Source organism: Cibotium barometz, chromosome 26, assembly GCF_041138505.1.
Source record: "Cibotium barometz isolate CiBa-2024 chromosome 26, ASM4113850v1, whole genome shotgun sequence".
Lineage (NCBI taxonomy): Eukaryota > Viridiplantae > Streptophyta > Polypodiopsida > Cyatheales > Cibotiaceae > Cibotium > Cibotium barometz.
In genome coordinates, this window is record NC_141071.1 from 40,865,681 (window position 1) to 40,878,877 (window position 13,197).

Below are 13,197 nucleotides of genomic sequence, written 5' to 3' on the forward strand. Positions count from 1 at the left end.
TGGTGTTTTCATTGTATTGTCTTGTTGTCATGCCCACATAACTCTCTCTTGCTTATTTACTTGTGTAGTTCATTATCTGTTCTAACCACAATATCATTGATTAGCCGCTTTGTAATGCACATTTGAATCTTCTGTGGGCTAGAGGGAAGACATGTCCAATACTACTTCTTCAACAAGCTCCATGGTTTTCCTAATGGCTTCTCGCAAACCATTAATGTATCGTCACCTATGTTGAATCTGCATTCGTGACATACTATAGTATACACAGGCCTTGCAACATGCTATGCAAATGGTAGCTGTCTTGCAATAAAAACACTGCCAAGGAACCATAACCTTTTGTTGAAATCCCTCCCATGTTAGGAACTCTATGTGATAACTTACCTACAAAATAGGACAATATGTAAAGAAATCCTATTCATGTTAAAATGATTGCATATGGTTCACTTATGTTCACCAACCAAGCCAAGACAAAAAATTTTGTTATGTAGTTTTACTTTAAAACTGCCACATATAGCATATTGGCACTTGTACATTTATTCGATGCCTATCATTGGTGAAATTAGGTTATTACCGTTGTAGGGAAGTTCAAATGCCACATTGTCATCATTTAAATTGAAAGGAAAATAGAACAAAAATAAAAAAAATTAACCCCCCCCCCCCCCACCGCCCTAGACCAAAGTGCTAAGCTTACCACGTGAGATTGGATAGGTGGATTTTTAAAAACTTTTCTTAAATAAACTGTTTTTTGTTGTTTTTTAAACTCACCATCTCTCTCTCTCTCTCTCTCTCTCTCTCTCTCTCTCGCTCCCTCCCAAATGTGGGAAAATAAACAAAAATGGGCTAACCCTTTGCCGCCCAAATGTGGCAAAGGGTTTAGTTTATGGAGTTGATATCAAACATGTCTTGTGTTCCAATCTCACTTCCTGTCATATAGATCATTTTAGTCTCTTAGGATTGTTCCTACGATGTTAAAAGCTTCTCTCTCTCTCTCTCTCTCTCTCTCTCTCTCTCTCTCTAAGTAATTTAAAAATAAAAATTTAAAAGAAAAAAAAACGTCGTTCCTCCCCCATCCCAACTGGCGAGCTCATTACTTTTGTGATGGGGGAGACATGGAAGGTGTTTTTTTCATTTTTTTTCAAATTACTTAGAGAGAGAGAGAGAGAGAGAGAGAGAGAGAGAGAGAGAGAGGTGAGTTTAAAATTGAAAATTGAAAAAAAAAATCAGCTCCCCATCCCAAGTGGTTTTTTTAAATGTGTTATGGACAGCCATTGGGATGGGGGAGTTGGGGGTTTTTTTTTCGTTTTAATTTTTAAATTAATCTCTCTCTCTCTCTCTCTCTCTCTCTCTCTCTCTCTCTCTCTCTCTCTCTCTCTCTCTCTAATTTGGAAAAAGAAACTGGGAAAAAAATCCCCCCACCCCCAATACCAAGTGGCGAGCTCGCCACTTGGATTGTGGGGAGGTGGGGTTTTTTTTATATTTTAAATATTTTTCATTAAAAAAAAAACTCACCTCTCTCTCTCTCTCTCCGGGGACAAAATTAACTTGGGAAAAAAATCAAAAAAGAAAATAGAAAATAGAAAAAAAAACATACCTCCCCCACTCTAGTGGTGAGCAAGATGGGCTAAGGAGCAAAGACTCAAAGCACGAGGACACACAGGTTTCTAAAGGGGACACTCCACATGGGATCACATCTTCATGCTACGAGGGATCATTGAGGCGGGGAGAGCTAATGGGCGTTAGACATACTATTGCTTTGTGAACTTCTACAAGTCTTTTAACATTATCCCACATGCCAGATTGATGTGGAGACTTCAGGATATGGGAGTACTAGTAGATATGCTTTGGGGGATCCTCATACTTTACGAGTTTATCATTGGCCGAGTATGGGCCTCGGGGGGTGACTCAGAGGTCATACACAGCACCATCAAAGTGAAACAGGGCTTCCCCTTGTCTCCTACTCTATTCACGCTATACATTAATGAGATGTCTAACTACATAGACAAGGACCAGGAGCATGATTGGCAAGAGTAACTCACCACAGGCATTTGAATGCATTATGAGCCTTTTGCAAGGACTAGGACCTCACTGTGAACCTTGGGAAGACCAAGGTTATGATCTTTTATACCTCCCTACAATGGATAGGCAAACCTCTTATGTATATCTTGCGATCACTTTTGTTGGATCATGGTTCTCTCTGTGTTGCGGAAGGCGGTTAAAACTAGATTGATGTGTGGCTATGCAGCCTTGACTCACTCGAGAGGTAGTGCTTATGGATACAGTTTCATGAGCTGAGGACGAAGCTCTGGCTATTTGACACGCTAATCACACTTACACCATTGTATGGAGCTCCCATCTAGGGTCCTAGTTTTTACCACAGGAGGAGAAGGAGGGGGAAGGCAACCGAGCTAGATATGGAAGATGTATATGATGATGGGTGGAAGCCGATGGAGAGGCCCCTAGTGATGATGATCTCGCACATGATAAGGAGTAAGCCATCAGTGCCACATGAGATTGTGCAAGCAGAGATGGGGGGATGCACCGATCATGAGATAGAGGCTCTATTCTAGATACCCCTAGCTCACGGTAGAGTCCTTGAGACATGTGGCACTAGACGGAGATACGCAATGCTGGTATGCACAAGTGAGCACTTGGTATACATGGCATGCAGATGGGGGTACCCCCCGTTTCAGTACAACATAGAGGCCCCCTCCTTTTCTCTCAATTGCACAAAGCTGGATAGGGTCATCAGGAAGGACATTGTGAAACTGGATACTCAAAGGACCTGGTGTTCACCCGTTTAGCCCTTGGGAACGAAGATGGTCTTCTACAGTGTGATGTGTGATTGGACATATCTGCACCTCATCCCATCAGTTGTTGAGAGTGAAGATAGCCCGATATGGACTGGGGGCAACTACACCAGAGGATAGGATATGCCAGCTTTGTCATACAAAGGAAGAGAGACAGAGGCCCACTATATATCTTGATGCCCGTTATACTATCAGATCAAGGGAAGGTTCCACTACATCGGATGCTAAAAGCCAGAAATGCATCTTCTTTTGTTACAGCATGGAGTCAAAGGGATATTGGCTCTATGACCCTTAGGCAAAGAAGATCATAGGGAGCCGTGATGTGGTGTACTAAGAACAACCATGTCAAATGGAGGAGGAGATTCCTTCTTCATCATGCAACAAGGAAATTGCCAAAGCAACACAATCTCTGCCCAGCATGAGCTTCCTTGCATTCAAATGAAAGGGCAGCCCAACCCATTTCCTATGGACATGGATTTTAAAGATAAAGAACAAGAGCATGATGATGTGCCACAAAAAGGTAAGGCATTTAATAATAAGTGATACAGGAAAATTTTGGATATCAGAACATCCAGCCACCATCGAAGATGCACCTCAAGATGTTTGCAGATCCAGAAGGTTAGAGAAGCAAAATAGGACTTATGAATTTTTCTCTTATGATAGAGGTACTCGAGATTCAGGGGCATACGACCTTTGTTGAAGCACAAGCGGATTCGAAGTCATGCAAGTAGAATATGATTCAATCCTAAAAAACCACATGGGACCTTATAGGTCATCCTCCAAGATGTAAGGTAATTGGCACTAAAGTGGGCTTACAAAGTAAAAGACATATCTGATGGTACTTTGGAAAAGTACACGACACGACAAGTCGATTGCCAAAATTTTTGCATACGGTGGGTGAAGGTTTTGACTTTCTTCTGCTTCCCCTATACCGCAAGGTCAAAAATAATCCACACTTGCACTGGCATCACAAGTGCGATGGCTTATTCTCCAAATGGATGTAAAATCTACTTTCCTCAATGGAAACCTCAAGGGAGGAGGTGTATGTGTAACATCCACATGAGTTCGTAACTTCGTGGTTCTTGATTCAAAAAGCAAAGGTTATAGGTTATGGAAGGCAGTCTACGAGTAAAAATACTCCCCACGAGCATGGTACTAAAGGATTAATGCTTACTTTGTGAGTATTGATCTCTTACGCAATCCTTCAGATGCAAATTTGTATGTCTTTTATGAGCATGGGAAGTATATGGTCATTGTTCTGTATGTAGATGACCTCTTCTTGATAGGGGATCAGTAGAAAAAGATCGCACAAACACAACATATGCTTGGTGCAACCTTTTTGAGATGACAGATCTTGGGCTCATGCATTTTTGTTTGGGGATTAAGGTCTTGTCAAAGCCATATAAAGTTTTCATTTGTTAGGAGAAATATGCAAGTGAGATAAGCCATTTGACATGACCATGATTTGAAGTTGTTTGTCGAAGACACCTCAAACCTTATGGGGATGAGACTATATGTAAGAAGCTTGTTGGTAGTCTTATCTTCTTACGTAATAATAGACCATACATCGTTTTTTATGTTGGTGTTTTGAGCAGGTCCTCCAAAAAACAAGCCCCCTGAGAATCATTAAAAAGTAGGTATATGGGTGTTGCAATGCATCCAAGGTACTATGCTACGGACAAGACACTCAGTGGGTTTTGTGACTGAGATTAGGCAAGTGATTCGGATACCAAGCGCTCACTTATAGTGTGTATTATTTTTCTCTTGGTTCAGGATGTATTTTTTGGATCAGTGAGAAATAGCCCACTGTTACACTCTCATCAAACAAAGGCTAAGTACAAAGATACATGCTTTGCATCATGTGAGGCATTGCGGCCGAGGAGGATTATACATGATATGGAAGTGGTGTAGAAGCAGCCTACAATGTTGTAATGTGATAACTAAAATTGCATGGCCATTGCTCGGGATCTTGTGTTTCATGCTTGCATGAAACATATTTAGATTCGTTATCACTTTGTGTGCAAGCTCATAATGTTCAAGGAAGTCAAGATGGTCTACTAGCCAATGGCAAAGAAATTGTGCAGACATCTTCACTCACAAAGGCTCTTAGCAGAGATCACATGAAGTTGCATCTTCATCAACTCAACATCGGACCACAAAGGTAGTTCACATTTGGGTAGACATTGAGGAGGGGCATTGGGGATATCAATGCTCCACCCTTATATTGTATTGTCTAGGCACTGCCAAGCTCATGTTTGTATGGCCCCCATTATGAGAGCAATAACCATGGTTGAGGAGTCCGAGTGCTTGACATTCTCGTATTCACATGGGAAGGTGGCCTAAGAGGCTAGATGGTTTAAAGATAGATTGGATTAGATTTGGCACACTACTACTCGATTTTCAAGAGCAAGGGAATCTAGAGTGGATAGCAACCATGTAACAGAGAATTAATGCTTACTTTATGAGTATTAGTCTCTTACATAGTCCTTGAGATGCAAATTTGTATATCTTTTGTGAGTAAGGGAAGTATATGGTCATTATTCTCTATGTAGATGACCTCATCTTAATAGGGAATCACCAAAAAAAGATCTCACAAACACAACAGATGGTTAGTGTAGAGTTTGAGATGATAGATCTTGGGCTTGTGCATTATTGTTGGGGATTGAGGTTTGGTAGAAGCCAGATAACATTTTCATCTCTTAGAAAAAATATGCAAGTGAGATACTCAAGGAATTGGGCATGACCAAATGTAAGGCACTTTGATACCCTAATGGAGGTTGATCTAAAGCTACACGTTGAAGACACCTTAGACCTTGTGGATAAGACCTTATACATGAAATTGGTTGGTAGTTTATCTTCTTGTGTAATACTAGACCACACGTAAGTTTGGATGTTGGACAGTCAAGTTCTCATTCACAATGCTAGAGGCAACATATTTTCGCTCTTGTTCGGTCCGGCAAGGCTACCCACTAGCACCTTATCTCTTTTTGTTTGTTGCCGAGGCCATGAGTAATTCTCTCTCCACCCAAGAGACCGAGCTTCAATGTGTGTCTTCCCATCCGCATGTAAGAGGAGCTACGTGAATTATCGATGCCATAATAACATACTTGTTTGGGGACAAGGGGAACCTCCAGAGGTTCACTATGGTGATAGAGCTCTTTTGTCATGCATCGATAGTGCAAATCAAACAATCGGCACAAGTTGTGCAGATTTTGGGTTGGCTCATCGCAAATCAAACAACTCTAGTTGAAGCTTTCCAATGGGTCTTGAGAGGCACTCCGATTCATTATCTTGGATGCTAAGTGGGCATTGATATCTCCCCTGAGTAATAGCTAGACCCTCTTCTTCTAAGCATTCGAAAAAAGCTACTATATTGGAGTTCATCCAAGCTTTCTTTAGATGGTCTAGATGGTCGGGCTATACTGGAGTTCATCCAAGCTTTCTTTAGATGGTCTAGATGGTCGGGCTATACTGGAGTTCAGCCAAACTTTCTTTAGATGGTCATGCTATAGTGGAGTTCAACCAAGTTTTCTTTAGATGGATGGGCTGTGGTGGGGAACCAAGTTCGGAAGAAGCTGCTATCCTAGAGTTCAGCCAAGCTTTCTTTAGATGGTTGGGCTCGTGGGGAACCAGGTTTTTCTCCCTACCATGTGGTGTGACACCTCTTGCTAGGCCTTCTCTTGAGCTTGTATTGATTAGGTTCAGTGGTTAATTTGCAACTTTCTATGGGCTGGCAACGTGGGAGGCCTACCTGGGACAAGGCGGCCTATAGAGTGATAAACAACCCTCATTGCAAAGGGGCATGGGCATCATCTACCCCTCCATTCAAAGCCGTCTTTTGGGCAAGTTGATTGTTTGAGGCCTTCTTCTCAGCAACAGCGAGCCCTGGACAAACTTCCTCCTACTGGCTAGGATCTCCGTCTAAGCACCCCGATTTTGGGAGGCCCTTGGCCTCAGAGCACAAGATGAATTTTCATGGAGATGTGGGCTCATGGCTTTAGCCTAGCATTTGAGGACAAATTTGCAGTTGGTCTCTTGCATGCTTAGGATCATCTTAGGACGGCCCTACAACAATCAGATTCGGTAGCCCCCGAGGAGCATCTCTATTAGCCTCCGATCTGGAATCCCTTGGTAAATCTACCTAGTGGTCACATGCTTGGGCTCGTAAAGTGGGGAGCTTTGAGCACGAGTCCCGCTAGGTCAATTAGAGATTGGCTTACATTCAAACAGTTGTCCCCAGAGGCCCAAGAGAGAGGCCTTACTGGGATCCGAGGCAAGGACAAACTCAACCTCAACATCGACTCTACCATCCCTCCGGAGTGGTTGGCCCCGATCCCGAACCCTCCTCCCCCACAATGACTGGTAATGTTCACCATGCATGATATAGCCTTGGCAATTCATGGTGCGGATGCAAGCTCTGCCTTACTCACCTTCTCTATTGGACCTCATGGTAGACTAGAGAGAGCAAAGCCCCCCTTGGAGGATTTCAGGAGACACATCTTGCAATGGGTGAGGGTGATTGGTTTCCATGCACATGAGTAGCACATTGACCCTCCAAGGGACAAGGTGGCCACAGAGAGAGAGAGAGAGAGAGACTGGCGTTTGTGGATTTTTAGGAGGGCTAGCCACTCACGCACCTCTCGTGGGACCCACAAGAGTGGGCATGGCATGATCCAAAGGACAAGGAAGACTCCTAGTACCCCCTTTTTTTGCATACATTGCAAGGTTGGGCCGTAGGATTCAGATGCTAGAGGTTGAGAACACTCCCGCAATAGCAAGACACTAGCAATCCCAATGCCTCACCGTACACACTCTAATTTCTGGAAGAGGCTGTGGAATAGTTTTCGACCATGATCACTCTCTTTATGTGGCAACAACTAGCAAATAAGAGTGGCAGTTGGCACTTTGCTGGCTATTAGAGGTAGGCCAACATTAGGTCTAACATGTGGCCACCCCTACGAGTCCCAACATCATTCTCTTTGGGATTTCCTGAAGGCTCAACAGCTTTGGCAGCTAATCCTCTGCATCTTTACAATAGATAGGGCTCCTTCTTGCACTATTACGTAGGACGGTGTTGCTTGGGCCACTAAGGCACATGCCGTTATAGCATATGAGGAGGAGGGTAGGGGACTAGCCCTTCAAGTCTCTCACCTTCATATTTCTGCAACTCCATCTACTAGTCACTAGAATCCAAGTTCTTGCTAAAGATGGGAGATTTGCGACAGTACTGCTGCATGGCACATTTGGAGAGCCCAATCCAACGAAGCCATCAAAGGCACCCTCACTCCACCAACGGAGTCCATCAAGAGTATTCGCCTCATTCATACCCTCCGTGGCTAGTGGGGGAAGCTTCTGGATGGTTCATACCGCATGCGAAAGCACCGGGAGGCCCTCTTGAGGATTTGTCGTCACGATCCCTTTCTCACTGACAATGGTGGTGAGTCCACTTGGCACTATAGACCATCATTCATACCCTCCATGGCTAGTGGGTGGAAGCTTCAAAATGGTTCAGATTGTATGCAGAAGCGTCAGGAGGCCTTCTTGAGGATAGCATCATGATCCCTTTCTCACTGACAATGGTAGTGAGCCCACTTCGCACTATAGATTTGTGTGGTTGTTTCCCCCTCCCCCAATGAAGCATAGCACTAAGGTAAGTACCTGCATTGCAAGATTTATGACTACTGACCCCACTACCCTTTTTCAGCATCTTGATTTTTCAAACCGTGTCACAAGAGTATGGACTTTCTACACAGAAGAAACCACATTTTTTGTAACCCGATCATTCTGCATCTAGATTATCTTGTAGTCATTCCAGCTTCTTTCTACCACAAACTCAAAAAATACATAGCAAACTCAAAATGAACCTACCGCTGCTACATACTTCCCCACTTTCAGTCGTCGTCATTTGGAGTGCTCACAAACAGGAACAACAACTGTGCTTTTTCCTTCAAGCACCAAGATTCTCCCTTCCTTCTTGTAGCACTCCATATTGAACTCAACACTGCAACCCAAAATTTAAGAAACGATAAACTCTCTCTCTCTCTCTCTCTCTCTCCTTGTAACATTGTACCACCAGCACTTACATGGCTGTTTTTTTTTCAACTCTAGTTAGTCTTTTATGTTTTTTTCCATAATTCAATCGCTTGATGGACATATTGAAACACTTTTGGTCTCATAAACCCTTTGGTCTTTTGTAGACATTGACAGAACTCTCTCTCTCTCCTCTTTTCTTGTACCGGCTTGGAGATGTATCCTTCACATGTGTTTTCACATGTACACACATGCTCACCATGGTGCATGGAACCCTTGTACCACTTTTGGTCTCGTAGACCCATTGCATCTTTTGAAGACATTTAGTATAATTCTCTCTCTCTCTCTCTCTCTCTCTCTCTCTCTCTCTCTATATATATATATATATATATATATATATATATACCTAGATGAATCCAAGAACATGCCCAAATTCACCTTTTAGAAACGTGCATGTTATATACTCATGGTAGTCAACCCACAAGACTATATAACTATCAACTCCATTATGCATAGTATGGACTAGATACTACGACATCCCCACTAACGTCATCAGTGCCCAATAGCGGGTGTAGAACTCTACATCAAGATATGCTCTCACACATGAACTCCACACACACACACACACACACATAAGAGCATTTATTCACACAAAGGCCTTCGTACTGAGTTTCTGTCAAACCTCCAGAGATGCAGGGCAGACTCGGTCATAATGAAGCCTAGCACTAACGGAAGTAGCAAATAGAAAGAATTAGTACAGCAAATAAGTAGTTGATAGGGCAAATGCACCACTAAAGATAGAAAGAATAAGCACAATATCAATTGGCCGCAACTCGGACGAAAACTCCTCAATTCAGTTGGGTGACTCCACACAAAAGCAGGTGTGGTGCTGCTTCGATCGGGGAGTTGATCCGCTAATACGGCTGAACTATATACCTAGATGAATCCAGGAACATGCCCAAATTCACCTTTTAGGAACGTGCATGTTATATACTCATGGTAGTCAACCCACAAGACTATATAACTATCAACTCCATTATGCATAGTATGGACTAGATACAATGACATCCCCACTAACGTCATCAGTGCCCAATAGTGGGTGTAGAACTTTGTATCAAGCTACGCACTCCACACACACACACACACACACACACATAATGAATGGAAGAAAGAATTAGGGTTAGGTTTCATGTGAGAGACAAACACACAGAGAAGAAGGGAGAGAGAGAGAGAGAGTGTTGTGGGGATAAGTCAACTCAAGCATTGAGTGTGTGACTCCCCTATCACACATGTATATTGCACTAGTACACATAATGCACTTAGTACATTAAAAGTACTAAGTGTACTATGTACTATAACTTATGGGCTTGTACACACTATAAGGGTGGGCATAATGCCTTTACCCCAACAACCTCCCACTTAAAGGCAAAGTGCCCTTAAATGGGAAAAGAAAAAATCAGCATATACATGATAATATACAAGGCCATATCAAGGCTGAAACTGGCCTCATCCAATGCCCATCAAGTGTCTGCAATGAGCAAACCGCTCTGGAGGCAAACTCTTTGTCAACAGATCAGCCGGGTTGTCATCCGTATGAATCTTAACAAGCTGAATTTGCTTGTTCTCTATCACCTCTCTGATGAAGTGATACTTCACATCCACATGCTTCGTCTTTGCATAAAAGACAGGGTTCTTTGCCAACTGGATGGCACTCTGACTGTCACAATGCAACAATGGAATATCCCCTGTATAACCCAAATCAACCACTAACCGAGATAGCCATAATGCCTCCTTGCAAGCCTCTGTGGCTGCAATATGCTCGGCCTCTATAGTAGATAAGGCAGTGCACTTATGCATCTTGGATATCCATGACACAGCACCTCCTGTGAATGTAAACACATAACCGGTAGTAGACTTCCGGTTATCTGGATGACCGGCATAATCCGAATCCGTGTAACCATGCACTAATGCATCCTGTTTGCCAAAACAAATGCACATATCCTGTGTGCCCTTCAGGTATCTCATGACACCTTTCACTGCTTCCCAATGCTTCTTGCCAGGTTTGGCCATGTATCTAGAAACCACTCCCACTACAAATGCAATGTCCGGCCTAGTAGCAACCATGGCATACATGAGACTGCCACAAGCTGAAGCATACGGAATCTTGGCCATATCAGCCCTGTCACTATCTGACTGTGGGCTGTCCATAGCACTGAGTTTCACATATGGAGGCAAAGGAGTACTAGTCTTCTTCCCCCCGTCCATATTGAATCTCTGCAAAACTTTGCCAATGTATTCCTTCTGAGACAAATACAACACATGCTGATTTCTGTCCCGAAGTATCCGCATACCCAAGATGTGATTTGCATCACCCAAATCCTTCATATCAAAGGTTTGATGCAGCCTCTTCTTCAAGACATCCATCTCTTTACGAGATTTCTCGGCAATCAACATATCATCAACATACAAGATGAGGATCAATAGACTGCCATCCAAAGCTTTCTTGGTGTATAAGCAGTGATCTATGTCACTCCTCCTGAAATCCTGTGATTTCATGAATGTATCAAATTTATGATACCATTCCCTTGGTGCCTGTTTGAGCCCATAAAGACTCTTTTTTAGCTTGCATACAAGATTCTCCTTTCCATTTACTGCATAACCCTCTGGCTGTTGCATATATATCTCCTCATGGAGATCACCGTGAAGAAAAGCAGTCTTCACATCCATCTGAATCAAGTCCAGATCATCATGAGCAACCAAAGCTAATACAGCTCTAAGTGTGGTCATTTTGACCACTGGAGAGAAGATCTCATCAAAGTCCACACCATATTCCTGCTTGAAGCCCTTAGCCACTAACTTGGCTTTGTATCTTAGCTTTGCATCTGGTGCAACTTTGAGCCTGTAAACCCACTTGCAAGGCAAAACCTTCTTGCCTGTAGGCAAATGCACCAACTTCCATGTCCCATTTTTGTGCAGAGAATCCATCTCTGACTTCATGGCATGCTCCCAAAGAGCCTTGTCTGCCCTCTGTAAAGCCTCCTTATAACAAGAGGGCTCCCCACAGTCAGTGAGCATCAAGTAGTCAACCCCTAGAACAAACCTGTCAGGGGCTTTGGAGGGTCTTGTGGACCTCCGTACCCAATGACCATCATTTGCAGGTTGCTGTCCAGCCTGCATATCACCTATTGGTGGCTCCTGTTCCATGCCATAAGGTTGAAAAATCATGCCCGGTATCTCCTCTAACTGTGGGATATCCATAGGGATATCTTCTGCCAACTCTGGCTGTCCATTTGGACCATTTTCAACACCATTTAAGGGCTGGTTTTGTTGCTGTAATGGCTGATTTACAGCCCTTTGTTGTTGTCCATGATGTCCATCATCATCAAAGATGACTCTGCCAGGCTCCTGTTGCCTTGCAGGCTCCTTATACATGCATGTTTCATCAAAAATGACATCATTGCTGCGTATAATCTTTTTATTGACTGGATCCCAAAGTCTATACCCCATTTCACCTCTGTCACCATATCCTAGGAATATGCATTTGTGAGACTTAGGATCAAGTTTGGTGCGTATTTCCCTGCGTATGTGCACGTACGCAACACAACCAAACACTCTCAAGTGCTTGTAGGACGGAGGCTTCCCTGTCCATACTTCCTCTGTCACTTTCCCACCAAGCCTCGTTTTGGGTGACCTGTTTATAAGATGAACGGCTGTCATAACAGCTTCAGTCCAAAAACCATGAGGTAACGCAGCATGTGACAACATAGAACGGACCTTCTCCTGAATGGTCCTGTTCATCCTCTCTGCTGACCCGTTTTGTGGAGGATCGTAAGGAGTAGAGAGCTCCCTCTTGATGCCTTTAGCATCACAAAAGTCCTGAAACTGTTTGGACATATACTCTCCACCATTGTCGGAACGCAAAGCCTTCAGTGTTTTGCCAGTTTGATTCTCAACAAGAGCAACAAACTTCTCAAACACTGAGAATGTATCACTCTTCAAACGAAGAGGATAGACTCATACCTTGCGTGTGGCATCATCTATAAAAGACACAAAATATTTTGCCCCTCCCAAAGAAAGCTGAGGCATCTCACATACATCTGTATACACAAGCTCTAACTGAGCATCTTTCTGTCCAAGAGCTTTCTTATGGGGGCACTGTGTTAGCACTTTCATCCCCAGTTTCTGCTCTGTATGGTGCCCATTTGGTCCCCTTTTGCATGGCCCTTGTTTGTGGGCTGGCCACCCCTTTTTTAGTATTTTTCTGGGATTTTTCCCAGCCTTTCTGGCATTTTTCTAGGGAGCTATGTCCAACAGCTCCAATCGGCCTGTTTCCATGCTCCAGTCGGCCAGCTCTTCCCCA

The 13,197-nt window shown here is 43.4% G+C and overlaps 1 protein-coding gene across 3 annotated transcripts in view; it reads right to left on the reverse strand.

Moving 5' to 3' along the window:
* Positions 1-776: 776 nt before the first annotated feature.
* Positions 777-13,197, reverse strand: part of LOC147623970 (3-hydroxyacyl-[acyl-carrier-protein] dehydratase FERN, mitochondrial-like) — a 40,721-nt gene continuing 28,300 nt past the window's right edge. Inside the window, exons 3-4 of one of the 3 annotated variants that reach the window (XM_086820636.1) lie at positions 8,676-8,808; positions 777-923 (exon numbers count right to left, since the gene is read on the reverse strand). In XM_086820636.1, the coding sequence (XP_086676762.1) occupies positions 8,709-8,808 (100 nt within the window). In that variant the 3' untranslated portion in view covers positions 777-923; positions 8,676-8,708. Of the gene's footprint in view, positions 924-4,586; positions 8,809-13,197 lie in introns of those variants that run through there. The other 2 variants (XM_086820638.1, XM_086820635.1) reach the window with 2 other exon arrangements.